General features: G+C 49.7%; 2 protein-coding genes across 2 annotated transcripts in view; one reads left to right on the forward strand and one right to left on the reverse strand.

Annotated features, from left to right (window-relative positions):
- Positions 1–17,236, reverse strand: part of ZNF394 (zinc finger protein 394) — a 481,244-nt gene that overhangs the window by 225,608 nt on the left and 238,400 nt on the right. The window lies entirely within an intron of this gene.
- LOC136403426 (myosin-16) overlaps positions 1–17,236 on the forward strand; it is a 60,625-nt gene that overhangs the window by 16,955 nt on the left and 26,434 nt on the right. The window contains exons 16-26 of the mRNA XM_066382145.1: positions 744–831; positions 1,215–1,332; positions 2,539–2,659; positions 5,730–5,866; positions 7,134–7,215; positions 9,232–9,405; positions 10,884–11,111; positions 12,171–12,275; positions 15,576–15,662; positions 15,885–16,030; positions 17,110–17,200. Of these exons, the coding sequence (XP_066238242.1) occupies positions 744–831; positions 1,215–1,332; positions 2,539–2,659; positions 5,730–5,866; positions 7,134–7,215; positions 9,232–9,405; positions 10,884–11,111; positions 12,171–12,275; positions 15,576–15,662; positions 15,885–16,030; positions 17,110–17,200 (1,377 nt within the window). The remainder of the gene's footprint in view (positions 1–743; positions 832–1,214; positions 1,333–2,538; positions 2,660–5,729; positions 5,867–7,133; positions 7,216–9,231; positions 9,406–10,883; positions 11,112–12,170; positions 12,276–15,575; positions 15,663–15,884; positions 16,031–17,109; positions 17,201–17,236) is intronic.

Consider the following 17,236-nt stretch of genomic DNA (forward strand, 5'->3'; position numbering starts at 1 on the left):
CATGACAAATGGAGATATTAATGGCTAAGCTCTAGTCCCTAGAGTTAGTTGGCATGTGTTCTTCCACAAAGTTTGGGCATTGTTGGAAACATGTTACAAAGTGCAGAAGTACAGCCAATGGGGAGATGTTTCTCAAAGAAAAATATTGATATTTCACAAGGATCAGCTGCCTGAGGCAGAATGGGTCACCTCATTAGAGGTATCCAAGCAGAGGAGATGTTTCTCAAAGAAAAATATTGATATTTCACAAGGATCAGCTGCCTGAGGCAGAATGGGTCACCTCATTGGAGGTATCCAAGCAGAGGAGGAGGGGCTATTTGGTAGTGAGGTTAACAATGCACAGGGGTTTGTCCACACACAGGTTCCATGGCTCCTTTTACTACCAAGATTCTACAATGACCCAGCGCTGAATCAGAAGGGGCCTTGATTCTTATAAATCATGTCACCTTAGGCAAGTCAGTGGACCTCCGAGAGCACTGCTATCCAATAAAACTTTCCACAGTGACAGAATGTTCTCTTCTTTGCAATAGGGCAACCACTATCCAATATGCTGTCCAATATGGTAGCCACTAGCCCTATGTAGCTAGTGAGTACTTGCAAAGTATCTGGTATTATTGAAAGAACTGAATTTTAATTTCAACATAATTAATTAAACTCTAAATACATACCTCTCCTAAGTGTGGATGTCCTGCAACACCAACGCCAAGCTTTACTCACTCTTTTTCTTTTTCCTTCATCCCCAGGAGCAGTTGAACAAGCTGATGACCACCCTTCACAGCACAGCCCCCCATTTTGTCCGCTGTATTGTACCCAATGAGTTCAAGCAATCAGGTACAATGTGGGGACATGTCTCCCTGCTGGAAGTTCTTAGGATCTGTGAATTTGGTGTTTGCTCCAAATTAAGTCCACTTCCAATAACCAGAGATGATTAGGGCTAAACAGGGCATGAAAGAATTCCCAACAATGGATCACCCAAAAATTGTGTTCTATCAATAACTGCTTTGTACGGAAAAGTGGTGCCCACCCAGACAGAAATCGCACTCAAGAGATCCTTTCGGTCTTTGCTGAATTGTGGGAGACCAGGAACGCTTGGGAAGTGATGGGTGAAGACTGGGGTTGATGACATGGATACTTGGTTTAGCCTCCTTGAGTGGGAAGGAATGGCCTGTCCCCCAGGGTAGTGGCCCCTCATCCTCTGCCCTCCCTCTTGGCAGGCGTGGTGGATGCCCACCTAATCATGCACCAGCTTGCTTGCAATGGAGTCCTGGAAGGTATCCGTATTTGCAGGAAAGGCTTCCCAAACAGGCTGCAATACCCAGAGTTCAAACAAAGGTGAGTGGTATCTTCCTGAAACCTTGAATACAATTCTCAATTTCCAGGGATTGACTATTGATAAATATAATCCCGTTGTCACAGACACTATGGATATGACAATGTATGCTGCCTCACTGTCACCATTTCAGTTCACATTGGCCCAACTTTCAACTGCCAACACCTGCATTTCTTTCCCTGCAGGATTTCTCTGGCCGCTGGAGCCTGCTTTGCTAGTTGGCAGGCTGAAAGTATCAGGAATTAATTCCTCCCCAGGGGCAGCTCTCAACCAATGACTAAGGGCAGTTGCCGTATAAATATTTTAGCTCCCTTGCCCTTCTGGTGGGTCAAATCTGAAGTGCGCCCTATACTGGCTGTCAGATAAGATAGCAGCATGCCGGTAAATGTTTAACAATAGTCTCTCCAGGTTCAAAAACAAAACAAAACGGAAAGGCAAAAATACCCTGTTTGTAATGTCTGCCTGTTTCGATGGTAAAGTACTCTCACCCATGACTGATTTCAAGATCCCAATGTGGCATCACTAACTGTGGAGTTGGGAAGAGAAGCACACTATCCCCTCTGTGAGCCAGTAGGAGCAGGTTACAGCTCAGCACTGTGCCCAGTGTCCCCAGCAGAATTAAGACCAGCTGTGACAAGCCTGCTGTGATAACTGGCTTGATAGCATGCCTTTTATTTGTTTCCCAGCCCCATTAACTACTTCCCAATTCACTACTCGCACTTGAATCCGGTCTCAGGGTCTGCTTCTGGGGGAACCCAAACCAAGCCTCCATCTTTGGAATTATTTGACTTCTATTTCCTTCTCTACTTGCCAGAACATGTGACCACAGATTGGTGGAGTAGGAAGGGTCGCCTGAGGTCATCTTGTCCAAGCTATCTGCAGTCCCTAATTGGGAATGGACTTATCCAAGATCACAAAGGGGGTGCTGACAGGGCAGGAAAGAAAATGGTTCTCCTATGCCTGGAAGAAAAGAAAGAGTTTGGTGTTTTCATTTCGATGAACACCTCCCCCCTGGACTCCCACCCCACACTGACATTCAGTCCCGAGTCTCCTGTCAGACGCATCCCTCTGCCTGCTGTGGGATCGAAGTCTATTCCCTGACTCAAGGGCCATGTCATAGATAAGGGATAACTGAGTGGACGTGCTTTCATGCTGCCAGTTTGGAGACAACAATGACTGGGTGACTGTTGTCATCCCTCCCCTGACAGGTACCAAGTGCTGAACCCCAATGTGATTCCTCAAGGGTTCGTAGACAATAAAAAGGCCTCAGAACTGCTGCTTGCGTCAATCGACCTGGATGCAAATGAATACAAAGTCGGACATACCAAGGTAGGCCTTCTGGTCGCGCTTCCTGCCTACAACACTTAGCCTCGTTTTAAGAAGGTGAGCTTCAGGGTGTGAATTCCAGCTCCACCACCGGCCAGTTGACTGTCTTGGACAAGCCCCTCAGCTAATGTGAGCATTGGTTTCTTCCTCTGAAAAGGCAGGGCTCATGAGGTCAGTCTCATGGGACTTGGGAGTGATTAGCAGTAATGTAAATAAGAATCCAGCACAGACCGAATGCTATTCAACAAATCGTAGGGTATTTCTTAGGATTGCATGAGCCCCAGATTTCTAAAAATAAAATAAGCCAATCAGAATCAAGGTTCTGGATTTGACCGGAACACAGAAGGACACGTGTGGTTGGGGTCTTCAGGTTAAGCACCATAATCCCAGCCCACCCACACCAAGAGTCCCAGCCCTGAGCTCGTAGGCTAGTCAGGGTTGGTTCAGATGGAGCAGCCACTGGATCCCGATTCACAGGGCCTGGGCTGTCCTTTGTCTCACTTCCTGCACCCACAGAGTGCTATCGGGAGTGTTAGGGCCAACCAGGTTGACAGGGCAAAGTGTCCATCTATAGCTACTCATCTAGACTGCACCCCAACATAACAGCCAGGTGACATGGGAAGAGCACTGGCTTTACAGTCAAGAATGTCGAGCTCACAGTCTGCCACTGCGCAGCCTGGAGCAAGTCACCTGCCTCTCCAGGTCTCATGGGCGGCACAGGCGGGCACAGCTTCTCCACGGGCCTGGTGCGGCTCGATGCATGTGAAAGCGCCAGCATGCATGTGCATTCCACACGCCTGGTCAGTTGGCAAATGCTCAGGGCCTGACTCCTGTGTACCAGGCATGATTCTCAGCTCCAGGGTTAAAGCAATGAACAGACAGGCAGCCCTAGTTCCCTGGAACTTGCTTTGTAGCACTGGGTATTAGCAGAATTACAACACTGCTCTAGAATCTTCCAGAACTGTTAGCTTTGGCCTCCTTCACAGTTAATAAGTGCTAGGTGCAGCTAAATTGACTTACAGCAACACTTCAGGTTTTTCACAGAATCATTAAATGCTTGAGCTGGAGAGAGCCTGGAAGACGAGCTCCTTCCCCTCCCACTTCTGACAGATGGGAAACATTAGAAAGCCTGGAGGCGGGTGGAGCTGACGTACCCAATTTCATAGAACTAGATGGAACAGAGCAGGCCTCAGGCCCTACAACGGCTGGTTATGTGACCTGGGAAAGTGGGGCTGACATCACCACTGTGACACAGTCTGACACAGCCACCACCTGGGCAAACAGACCGCATCTTGCTATTGTTCAAGGGTTGCACTGGGCACCTCAGGTCTGGGTAAAGGCCTGGGGCTGCTGGGAACAGCTTTGCTCCCTGAGGACCAGGCAGGCTCTGGTGGCTACAGCAGAACAGAGAACAGGGTGATTCTACCTGTCAGCTACGTCCTTATCCCCATGTGGGCCCCACCCCCCAGCCACGCGCTCACCTCTACTGCACCGCAAAGACAAAACCTCAATGCCAATTAATTCTGAAATTTAAAATACTTTACTGCATGGCTCCTTCTGTCCTTCTAGAAGTTTCTATCATTTTGGAATCTATCATATTAGAAACCTATAAAAAAAAGATGTTACGTATGAAACACACTAATAGAACAACCACCCATTTGCTCACTTAAAAACCCAGAACTTAATTTTTGCATCTCTTTCCTCTCCTTCCTCCCCACCCCCAGGAGTAACCCTTCTCCTGAATGCTAACCATCCCTTTGCCGTTTTAAATCTTTTTATCACATGTGCATATGGCCAAAAGTTTTGCCTAGTTTGAATGCCATGAAAGTATATTATACTTGATATATTCTTCTGTGACAAACTTTTATCATTTAATTGTGTCTCTAAGATTCATCCTTGTTTGTTGGCAGGTGACACCCATTCGCTGTCACTGCCATATAGTACTGCCTCAGATGGCCACACTACAATTATCCTTTCAAAGCGACTATGTACATCCATACGCATGGTCTTATGTAGGGTTTTCTCCAGAACAAGTTCTCAGCCTTAGCTATACATTAGAACCATCCAGGGGGGTTTAACAGCACCAATGCCTGAGACCTGCCCCACGCATCCACATCTCTCTAAAGGCCTCCAGGTGCAGCCATACCGACATATCTGCTGAGTAGGACAGGTGCCTATTGCAGAGTGTGCAAGTGTCCAGTTTGACAAGAGAATGCCAAACCATTTCCCAAAACTGCTATACCAACTCACCTTCCCCTTGATCCACATCCTTGCCTACACCTGTTTTATCAGAAGTCCTAAAGGTTGCAGTAGGGGGAGGGGTGAAGGGTATCTTGTGACCTAAGTTCGTATATCCCTCAGGTTGAAGTTTTTGCCTCTTTCTAACATGCATTGCAAAGCTAGTGTTATTTTCCTGGGGATGAATCCTACTGACAAACCAGAGCTGGATGCCTGAAACTATGGCATTGGTACAACTCTTGTCTCCTTTCTAGAAGTCACCATCCTCAACCAGTCATCACTCTCCCCTCTTCCCACTCCCAGATCCCATGGGACCATGAGTATCCAGAGGCTGCTTTGCATGGTGGTATATAAGGGAGGCCCCTGGCCACCCTGGCTGCGGGCAGTCACAGCAGTGGAAATTATAATGATCTCACATTTTACTCAGAGCTTCAGAGTTTACAAAAATACTATTCCACCTGTTACCTCACTTAATCCTTATAGCAACCCTCTAAGGGAAGGATTAACATTCCCATTTCACAGATGAGGAACTGAGGCCCTAAGATGTGAGGAGATGTGTCCAAAATGACCCAGCTAATAAGTGCAAGACCAGGGCCGAAGCATAGAGGAGAATCAAAGGGCAACAGGGACTAGACACTGAGCAGGCAGTGGCCCTGCTATTGGAGGCACCCACTGATTCTGCGGGGCCTCAAACACCAGCACCAGGCTGTCTCCTAACTCCTTAAACACCCTTCTGCACCTCTGTGCTTTGATCCTACCCACCACCCCCAGCCCTGCAAGTGGCTGCCATTGGTGACAGCTGGGCTATTTTCAGATAAGTGTGTCTTTCCTTCAGGTGTTCTTCCGAGCAGGCATCCTGGCCAAGCTTGAGGACATGCGGGATGACCGTCTAGCCAAGATCATGACGATGTTACAGTGTCGGCTCCGGGGTTTCCTCATGAGAGTCGAGTTCAAGAAGATGCTGGAACGAAGGTAGCATACACAACCAGTGGGGCAGGACTGCTGGAGCCACACACATGCAGACAGAATGACCAGGGGCCAGCCGCACACACAGTGGTCAACTCCACTAGTGACACGGTGCAGTGCGATGAGAGGAGGGTGCCAATGTCTGGGCTGGCCCGAAGAACCCTGTTTGGGGGCTATTTTAGTTTCCCAGGGCTGCCACAACCTGGGTGCCTTAATGCAACAGAAACTTATTTTCTTATAGTTATGAAAGTCAGCAGTCTGAAATCAAGGTGTTGGCAGGCTATGCTCCCTCCGAAAGCTCTGGAGAAGGAACCTTTCCAGCCACTTCCAGTCCTGGTACCCCAGGCATTTCTTGGCTGTGGCTACATCACTTTTAAATCATCTTCCTTCTTTTTATAAGCATTTCAATCATCTTGGTTTAGGGCCTCACTCTGTTCTGGTATAACTCATCTTAATCTCAGTAATTTTATATCTGCAAAGACCCTATTTCCAAATAAGGTCATATTCACAGGCACTGGGGCTTAGGACTTCAACATATCCTTTTGAGAGTGGACACAGTTGAACTCATAACAGGGGCCACCTAATATAAACCCTTCTTTCTACAGCATATAAGCCACTTTCACAGCTGTCCTCTTACTTAATCCATATAATGGTGCTGTGAGAGTGATGTGGGAGGGCCAGCACCCCATTTTACAGATGTGGAAACTGAGGTCACAGGAGTTACGGAACTGGGCCAGGTTCATGCAAAGTCAGGATTAGAACCCAGAAATCCTCATTCTAAACCCCTGCCCGCAGAATCATATTGAAAAATACGATCCCTCTAAAACAGTAATTAGAAAATAGGCCCCTGCTTGGCCTGTGGCTGCTCTGGCACCTTGCTGTCACAGAATCAGTGTAATAATAGTACTGGATACATGATAATAGTAATGCAGTCCTGCTATCCAGCAGCAGCCTCTGCAACCCCGCTGAAGCCAGGGACATCAGTTACGGGCTGAGTAGTGGGATGGCACCCAAACCAGCCCAGGGTGTCATCGGTAAATGACAATCAAATGAAACTGCAAGAGACACAAAAGAGTAGACTCCAAAGACTGCTGACCGATGAGATTTAGAGACAAATGGGTGATTCCCAGTGAGGGAGCAGGCAGAGGGCAAATGCAGGAAGAAATGGGTGGTCTGTCTCAGACTTGTGCTGTCTGGGAGGAACGGTTCCATCAGGCAGGCCGGGTCCTGCCACCTGCCTTTAAACGCCTGCACCCCGAATTCTCTCCGGCAGAATTGGCCTGAAAGTCATCCAGAGGAATACACGCAAGTTCCTGGAGCTGCGTTTCTGGGGCTGGTGGAAGCTCTACAACAAGGTGAGAGCCAAGGGCCAGGCCAGCCAGGATGGCCGCTGTCTGCGGACTGGAGGCCCCAGTGCTGCTGTCTGCGGACTGGAGGCCCCAGTGCTGCTGTCTGCGGACTGGAGGCCCCAGTGCTGCTGTCTGCGGACTGGAGGCCCCAGGGCTAGGCAGACAGGTGCCTCGAGCGGGTGGAAAGCCATGGGATGCTGCAGGGACAGCCTAAAAAATGAGCATGCTTTGGAGACAAAGAAGGCTCGCCTCCTTCCAGACAGGGCTAATTCCTCCTCAGAAAAATCACAGGCGTCTTCCCACCTTTCACCTCATCTCTCAAAACTAAAATACACTTAGAATGGAGACGGTCCCCCTCCCCTGCAAAGGTAGGCTTGGCTTTCAGCACCTTGCCCCTTGAGTCTTCAACTCCTTTAGTGAAGCCCTTGGCTTCAGAGCTGGAGTAACCTCAGGAAATCACGAGATCTGATGTCTCAATTCCCAGGTTCTTCCAGGATAACAGTGAGAGCAGTGTGAGTCAGCCAGGCGATGGGGCTGCAGCTGCCCCAAAGGGCCAGACCACCCTCAGCCAATGCAGGAGGCCACGAACCATCCTACTGCCTGCAGGTGGAATTACGCCAGGTTATGGCGTCCTGTCTGCGGCCCCCACTGAGAGGGAACAGCACACCACTGGGCACCAGAGGAGGCCAGAACGGTCGTCTCAAGGGGCAGCCACGTGGAGGATTAGGACAGGCTCTGGTAGCCCTGAGTGCCCTCACAGCACCAGAAGTTTCTCTCCCCTCCCATAGAAAAAGTACTTTCTAACCACTGGCGCTGACCACAAATTTAATAGAATAGTTGTGCCCACACACAAAGCAGTCCTCTCCGTGGTCTGAGGTTGCAGAGTTCTGGACGAGCATTTCTCAAAGCTCAGCCATCGTCGGCACTTTCCCCACCTGTGCTATGACTGACCTTTTTCTTTACATTAACTTACCTTTTCTGTTTTGAAATTTTTATTTTAAAAGGAAACTTTATTTTCTTAACCTGCTTTCATGGCATCCTAAGCAAATGTTATCTATAAAATTATGGATTTGATAAGTTCTTTTTCATTTTTAAGATTTTTTTCAAAATTATTTATTAAATTATTACTGTTAAAATTTATTTTTAACGTAACTATGTAACAATAAAAACCCAAGGGTTTTGATGCCATGCTGGAATCCCGCTCACCTGTCCCCTTTGTGTATGCATTCCCATTTGGGAAGTCCCAGACCAACAGCCTTTAAGGTCCTTTCAAGCAGAGCACAGGTGACCACAGATGACAAAGAGACAGAGCCTGGACGCTTTCCTGTTCTTCACCTGAAAGTAATTACACATGCAGGGCAAGGTCCTATTTCAATGAGTAAAAACAGAAAATCAAAATCCTTTACCCTCAGTATATTGACTAAATGCTCATTTTACTTAACCAAGCCAGGTAGGATGAGTCAGTGAAGAAAAACACGCTGTTCAGTAAGCTCTCACTGAACAACAAAGTGTGACATAGTTGCAGGTTCTGGTGCTTACGAGAAACTTTTTATGCAAACTTTGCCACTCTAAAGAGCAGGCATAAGAGAGACAGACAGACATGAAATGATAGAGAGATAAATACAGGGCAGAGACAGTAGGCGGTGGGGGCGCGGGGCACTCAGTAAGGGAGAAAGGCGGGGAAAGCAGAGTAGCCAGGACTCCAAGCACATACCACTTACAGAACAGATGTGAACGCTGGGGGCAGCTAGATGCTGAAGAACCTCTAACTTTGTGTCTCCTGGGATCAAAGAGCATCCTGAGGATTGATCCTAAGCAAGGATGGGCCTTCTCTGTGGAGGCCAGAGACACTTTATGGCCTCTGTGGAGAAGGGCTCCTCCTCACAGCCGCAGTTAGAGTTGCTTTCCACCCCAGTGGGTGGGAATGTGAGGCCCAGTCTAGCAGACCCCCCACAGCTCACCTCCTCATCCCCTGGCAAAGCCCATCTCCCCTAACACTCTATTGTGTTGCTCACCACCCAGGTCAAGCCGCTCCTGAATGTGGCCCGGCAAGAGGAGGAGATGAAGGCCAAAGAGGAGGAGCTGAGGAATGCCATGTCCAAGACACAAGACTTGCTAAACAAGGTCAAGGATATGGAGGAGAAGATGGCCACGCTCAGCCAGGAGAAGAACGACCTCACCATCCAGCTGCAGGCTGTACGTGGGGCCCCAGGGGAGGGACAGGATCTGGGGGTCCTGACAGTTGTCGAGCTCCCCAGAGTTACTACAAGTCAGGCCCAGGGATGGAGGGAGGAGGAGCCTTCTGCGAGTCATGTGCCTCCAGAGTAGGAGAATGCCCAGCCTTCTCTTTTCTTCATTGTAATGTCACTGTTGACCCAACTACCAAAAAGTCTCCATCAAATTCTGTCTGTCCACAGCAGCAGGCTGGGCACACACAGATACACTGGGCCTGTGGGGACTGTCCAGACCTGGAGCCACAAAATGTGGTGGGAAAAGCCCCCGCAGCGAGCCTATGGGACCTCAGAAACTCGGCCTCTTTCCCTCCTTTTCCTTCCCTGTCAAGAGCAAATATAGCCTGACCTGTGGTGGCGCAGTGGATAAAGTGTCGACCTGGAAACACTGAGGTCGCCGGTTCAAAACCCTGGGCTTGCCTGGTCAAGGCACATATGGGAGTTGATGCTTCCTGCTCCTCCTTTCTGTCTGTCTGTCTGTCTGTCTCTCTCTCTCTCCTCTCTAAAATGAATAAATAAAGAGCAAATATAGCAAGAAGAACAAATGACCTAGTTTCCATGGCACCTGACTCAATGTCCCCACCCCTGCATTCCAGTGTGATGACAGCAGTCATTGCTATGACCCTCCCGGTTTGCCATGGGTCCTTCTCTGCTCTGACCCTTACAGCCACCCCTAAGATGCCCAATTTTCACGTGTATTCTACAGGGTAGAAAATTCAGTTTTGATCAACATTTAGAGACTTTATCAAGGTCATTCCTGCTTAACATTGTTTCTTCCCACCCTCTTAATACCCCTGAGAAGTTCCTCAAGCCGAGACACTTCTTTTATGTTTGAGAAGACTGATGCCTATTGAGACCAGAGTAATAAAAGAATCTTTCATTTATAGAAGCACCTCGTGTGCACCACCCCTTTATGCCTCACAGTGACTGTTTCCCTTATTTTGCAAACAAAGATATGAATTTCAGTCAAGTTATGCCATGAACCAAAAATCACACAGCTGGTCTTGTCTTCTGCCTCTCTGGCCAGTTGCTGTCTTGTACCACTGACCCATCTCAGGGTGACCGAGTGGACACCGAGGTTGTCCCTCCTCTGCCTCTTATTGCCCGTGTGACTCTTGACAGCTCCACCTCTGCTAAAACTGTGGGGCACAACTGATCATGTGGGATCTCATTAAAATGTAGATTTAGATGCAGCAGGTCTCAGATGGGGCCTGAGATTTTGCATCCTAACCAACTCTCAGCGGCTGCAGCAGGTCTGAGGACTGCACACCCAGACTACACTTTGTTGTACACATCGCAGAGGAGCTTGGAGCTAGCCCAGCCCCCTCTCCAACCCCAGAATCCATTTGGGGGCCTGTCAGCCCATGAATTGTCTACTACTCTGGTCCCCTACGGGTGCCTGGACCCCTGACATTGACTGGGGTCCTAACTTTCTTGCATCAGGAACAAGAAAACCTAGCAGATGCCGAGGAGCGCCTGACCCAGATGATGAAGACCAAAATGAACCTGGAGAGCCAGATCTCAGACATGCGGGAGCGGCTGGAGGAAGAGGAGGGCACCGCTGCCTCCCTGAGCGCCACCAAGCGCAAGCTGGAGGGGGAAATGAGTGACCTGAAGCGTGACCTGGAGGGCCTCGAGACCACACTGGCCAAGACGGAGAAGGAGAAGCAGGTGATGAGGCCCTGAGCACCACCGCGCTCCTCCCAGGGCTGGGGAAACCCTAGCCCACGGGGAACCCCCAGCCCGCTCACCCTGCTGGGACCACCCCCGGAGCCCGCTCAGCAGTGCTTCCCAGGACCCTCGCCACCAGCCACACGGCGTTATTTTAACTTAATTCAGTACAATTTAACACATGCTTCCTCAGTCAGTCTAGCCACATTTTGAGTGCTCAACAGCCATACGTGGCCAGTGATACCATGCTGGACACAGCAAACTGAGAACGTAGCCATTGTTACAGAAAAATCTGTTAGAGCAGCTGACAGAGGGAACTGAGAGCTCTTCCCACGTGATACCATCCAGACCCAGACCCGACTGGCTTCCTCAAGCCCGGGCGTCCGCATTAGCCTGCTGCCCCCTCAGTCTCAGCATCCCTGGCCCCTCGCAGAATGTTCTGCCACACCGTGTCCACCCTTCCTCCCTTCCCAGAAGAGGAAACCCTCTCAGTATAGTGAGGCCACCTGTGGCTGCTGGACTGCAGCCCAAACAAGCAGTTCCTGCCCCTCCAAGTGACTCCAGGGGGAGCCCCTGGCTCCTGGTACCATCTGGCTGGCCATGGCCCCAAGGCCCCCTTCCTACCCTGGCAGGTGGGTGGGGTCCATGAGCAGGAGACGGTAGACATGATCAAATCTGTGCCTCTCCAGCTCGGATGTGCACACAAACCACCGGGATCCTGATAAGATAGATACAGGTTCTGGGTCGGCAGGTCGGGCAGGGCCCCAGGATTCATGTATCTAACACACTCCTGGTCAGTGTCACAGCTGACATCTGAGGACCAGGCTTTGAGCAGCAAAGGCCTGAACTGAGGCTTCTTGTTGTTCCCCTCTCCACCAAGATTCTGACTTGGTTGGTTGGGGTGTACCCTGGGTGTTGGTATTTCTCAGGCTCCCAGGTGACTCTAAGTACAACTAGGCCAAGGACTCTCTCTCAGAGCAAGTGCCTCCCCCTCCTCCCCTCCCTCCAGAGGGTGTTCCCAGCCTTACAGACCTGTCTCTCCCCTACCCGGGTTTCCAGGCCTTGGACCACAGGGTCCGCACCCTAACTGGGGACCTCTCACTCCGAGAAGACTCTATCGCCAAGCTCCAGAAGGAGAAGAGGGCCCTGGAGGAGCTGCACCAGGTAAGCACTGCCCACTTCTCCCCTTGGTGAGCAGGCAGAGCCCAGAGACTGAAGACGCTGGTTCAAATCCCAGCTCTGCCACTCCTCAACTAGGGGCCCTCAGGGAATTCACGGAGTCGCCCTAAATCTCAATTCCCTCATCAGTGAAATGGGAATGGTAGAATCTTGATGCCTTCCTTCCAGATTCATTGTAAGTGGGACAACCATATAATTTATCATCCAAACTAAGACAGTTTTGAGAGTAAAAGGGGGCCAGCCGGCAGGAGTCAGGATGGCTGCAGGCACACTAGGAGGTGTGATCCCCAGAGTCACAAGGGTAAAGTGAGGCATGTGGAAGTGGCCTTGAGCTCTAAAGCACCGGTGAACCCTGATACATCGCTGCAACAACAGACTTGAGCTCTGGAGGTCACGGGGAGATAGACCTGACTACTATGGGCTCTGCCTGGCCCCCGTGCTGACTGTGGCACAGGGCACCTCTTTTTTGGGTTTTGGTTTTTTTTTTGTATTTTTCTGAAGCTGAAAACGGGGAGGCAGTCAGACAGACTCCCGCATGCGCCCTACCAGGGATCCACCCACACGCCCACCAGGGGGCAATGCTCTGCCCCTCCGGGGCGTCGCTCTGTCGTGACCAGAGCCACTCTAGCGCCTGGGGCAGAGGCCAAGGAGCCATCCCCAGCACCCGGGCCATCTTTTGCTCCAATGGAGCCTCGACTGTGGGAGGGGAAGAGAGAGACAGAGAGGAAGGAGAGGGGGAGGGGTGGAGAAGCAGATGGCGCCTCTCCTGTGTGCCCTGGCTGGGAATCGAACCCGGGACTTCCACACGCCAGGCCGACGCTCTACCACTGAGCCAACCGGCCAGGGCCTTGTATTTTTTTTTTCCGAAGTTAGAAGCAGGGAAGTAGTCAGACAGACTCCTGCATGCGCCCGACCGGGATCCACCCGGCCAGCCCACCAGGAGGCGATGCTCTGCCCATCTGAGGTGTTGCTGTGTTGCAGCTGAAGCCATTCTAGCACCAGAGGTGGAAGCCATGGAGCCATCCTCAGCACTCAGGCCAACTTTGCTCCAATGGAGCTTTGTCTGCGGGAAGGAAAGAGAGAGACAGAGAGAAAGGAGAGGGGGAGGGGTGGAGAAGCAGATGGTGCTTCTCCTGTGTGCCCTGACCGGGAATTGAAGCCGACATGCCCAGCTGACGCTCTACTGCTGAGCCTACTGGCCAGGGCCAGGGCACCTCTTTGTTCTGGAAACACAGGTGCAAAGAGCGAGTTGAAGTTCAGAACCAGACAGTGGACCCTCATCCCTGTGTTTGCTGACACTGGAATCCACAACATATCCCCTGAACTGCCTCTGGAAATACCTCTCCTGAGACTATGACTCAACTACATCAAACCCAGAGCCTCTTTTTACAGCCAGTTCTCATTATCCAAAACAGTTATGTTCCATAAAGTCATCACACGCTGAATTCACAAATACCAAACCTCTGCTCCTCGGGGAGATTCAGGTTCCTACAAGCCTCAAATAACAATATTTTGTGTACCAATCAATACATAATACATACAATTATGACCAATACATTATGTCGCTTTATGTGTGTGTCTGTTTAAAGACCCTTACTTAGCACATATTATTGATTCCTTGCACCGAAGCCTTGGTCAGCAGCACTCCGTCTCCTGCCTGAACGAAGCTGATCTAACACACAATTTTCCCTGTAAGGCACATCAAAGCCTTCCTGTGCTTAGGAACACCGGACAGCATTGTGTTTGGGTGACATTTTAAACAGCAAAATCACCAACAAAAAGCACAAAAATGTTAAAAACGTGACACTCACCAGACTGTGAAAAGACACTTGTTTGCAGTAAGAGCTGAGACAAGAAGGCAGGGCATTCTCACTTGACCCCAGCTGAAAACCCCAGGTGACTCAAATTTTTCACTGCTCTGCTCATCTGTGAATGACCGTGAAAGCACCATGAGTATTGATCTAAAGATTACAAATAAGTTTTAGTAAGTAGGTAAATTAGCAGATAGCTAATTTACAAATAATGAGAATTGACCTTTTTGGAAGGCTCTCTTACTATCCTGAAATAAAAATTATGATAGGACTAAAATATAATGTCAAAAATCAATAGAGCGCCCTTCTATATAAAGGAGAAATAAATGGAAAATAATTTATAATAAATAATGGGGTTGCCCACGTGTAAAAGGTCAGGCAGATTGACTAGAAGACGTTGTGAGCAGTGGGCTGTCTGCCGGAGCCCGTCTATAACAGCTACAGACGGGCACAGGAGGGCATGTTGGCGACCCGGATAGCAAAGTGTGGTTTCTGTCACTTATGCAATTTATCAAATTGGTGAATAACTCTTGGGGAGATTTTGATAACAACACATAAATCTTCTCTCAGTTTTCATGGTAGATTATTCTTTTTAAATGTAGTGTATACTGCCCTGGCCAGTTGGCTCAGTGGTAGAACATTGGCCTGGTGTGCGGGAGTCCCAGGTTCGATTCCTGGCCAGGGCACACAGGAGAAGCACCCATCTGCTTCTCCACCCCTCCCCCTCTCCTTCCTCTCTGTCTCTCTCTTCCCCTCCCGCAGCCAAGGCTCCATTGGAGCAAAGTTGGCCCGGGCGCTGAGAATGACTCTATGGCCTCTGCCTCAGGCGCTAGAATGGCTCTGGTTGCAGCAGAGCATCACCCCAGATGGGCAGAGCATTGCCCCCTGGTGGGCGTGCCGGGTGGATCCCTGTTGGGCGCATGCGGGAGTCTGTCTGACTGCCTCTCTGTTTCCAACTTCAGAAAAATACAAAAAATAAATAAATAAATAAATAAATAAAGTAAATGTAGTGTATACTAAATGAAAAAATTGTTTGAGTTATATATAAAGTAGTGGTGGGTTCAGAAAGTGGTGGTAAGTTCAGAAAAGAATAAATGGTTGTTTTATTTACATAAAAGACTGTGGGACATCAGGCATAAGTACTACAGAATTATTCTTCACGGTGCCGATTGTCCAGAGGTATGTCCAGCATCCTGGAACTACTCACTATGTGCCAGTGTGACAACCAGAAACACCCCACCACACAGATTTCCATATGCCGTGTGGAGAACCAGAGCCCCCACTACTGACCCGAGGGCCTACCTGCTGCTGACGGGTGCTTGGGTCTGCCCCAGTCTCACCTCGCCCCCAGGAGCAGGTGCTCAGTAGCTGTTTACTGAAGTCAACTCAGCTCAGAAGTGATGATAGAACCAGGTCTGATCAGCCGCGCCTGCATGCCTTATGGGCCACACCACATGTGTATCTTTCCTTCCAGAAAACCCTCGATGACCTACAAGCTGAGGAGGACAAGGTGAACCACCTGACCAAGAGCAACAGCAAGCTCAACACCCAGATCCACGAGGTAATGCCCCACAGCTGGGCCAGTTCCACAGCTCAAGGGCCAGGTCCATCCCAGAGCACAGGGTCTTCAGTACATTTGGGAACTGGACTGTCACATCCGCAGGGAAGTGAGGGCCTCTCTGATGCCTCCGCTAAGGAACCTGGCCCAGTCTGGTTCCTTACTGTGTTCTTGCTTGAGATTCCCCCCTTTCTCTGTTTTCTCTTGCTTTTCTTGTCTCTGCAGCTGGAAGATAACTGGGAACAGGAGAAGAAAATCCGGGCCGAGGTGGAAAAGGCTCGTCGGAAAGCCGAGAGTGACTTGAAGATGACCATTGACAATCTCAATGAGATGGAACGGGCCAAGCTAGATCTCGAGGAGGTGGTGAAAAAGTATGCCTGCCGTGCTGTCTCTCGTTTCATCTGTAGCAATATTAGCAATATCTAGCGCTTTCTGAATGGTGCTGGGAGCCAGGCACTGTGCTGAGGGCTGCATGTGTATCCATGCCTGTCACCAGCACCTGCTTTGTCCCAGGTAGTGTGCCCAGCACGGAGGAGAGAGAGAAGGAAGTAGGTGCCACCCTGTCTGGAGGGAGCACCCAGCCTCAGATAGGGCCTATTGGATGATGAAAAGGAGACTGACATGCACTCCAGAGGGCAGAAAGTTTATAGAAACCTATAAACTGAGCTCTCAAAGATCATACGTTGAGGGGGTATTTTATCAGTATCACTCCGGCGATAACGTGGAGGAAAGGTTGAGTGGAGAAAAATGAAAGCAGGAAAACAACTGGGAGGCTGCTGCAATCCTCCAGGCATCAACCTGAACTAAGTAAGAGGCTGAGCAGAAGGAGATAAGGAGTCAAATAAGGAAAAAGGAGAATTTGGACAATGCGTCTTTTAAGTATTTTTTTTCTCAGATAGTTTTAAAGCACCACAGACTGCTGTCCGCATCTCAGCTTGTTTCCTCTGTGGCTCACCTGAAGGTGCATGTGACCTGCCCATCCTCCTTATCCACTCGGTCTGTCGTCTTAGTTTTCATACATGGCTCCTGGACACATGCAGTTCACACATCAGAAGGAGACGGCCTTTTGTGGAAAGATTTTGGAGAAAATTTTTCCCTAAAAAGCCAAAGCGTTCTTGTGACTCTGGAGTCCCTAGAAAGTAAACGGCTCCAGAGCAGTGATTTCTATCTGGTTTGTTCACTGCCCTGTCCCTGGAACCCCAAACGCTGTCTGACACATAGTAGGTACTCAGTAAACACATGTCAAATCAGTAAGTGCATGAGTGAAAGAATAAGTGAATGATAGGGTGAGACCTTCTGGGCTGTCACCCCCGAAGGCCAGGTGTCAGGGGGCAAGTAGCTTTCAGCAGAGTTAAGGCCTCCTCTGGCAGCCCAGTCTCTGTCCACTGGCCAGCTTGCTGGTCTATCCCCAGAGCTTTTTTTCCTCAGGAGATCAAACCTTCTTTTGCAGGAGGGATATGGAAATCAATTCTGTCAACTCTAAATATGAGGACGAGCAGTCTCTGAATTCCACACTGCAGCGGAAACTAAAGGAGCACCAGGTATGTCCAGGACTGAAGACTAGACAGCAGAGATGA

Source organism: Saccopteryx leptura, chromosome 4, assembly GCF_036850995.1.
Source record: "Saccopteryx leptura isolate mSacLep1 chromosome 4, mSacLep1_pri_phased_curated, whole genome shotgun sequence".
Lineage (NCBI taxonomy): Eukaryota > Metazoa > Chordata > Mammalia > Chiroptera > Emballonuridae > Saccopteryx > Saccopteryx leptura.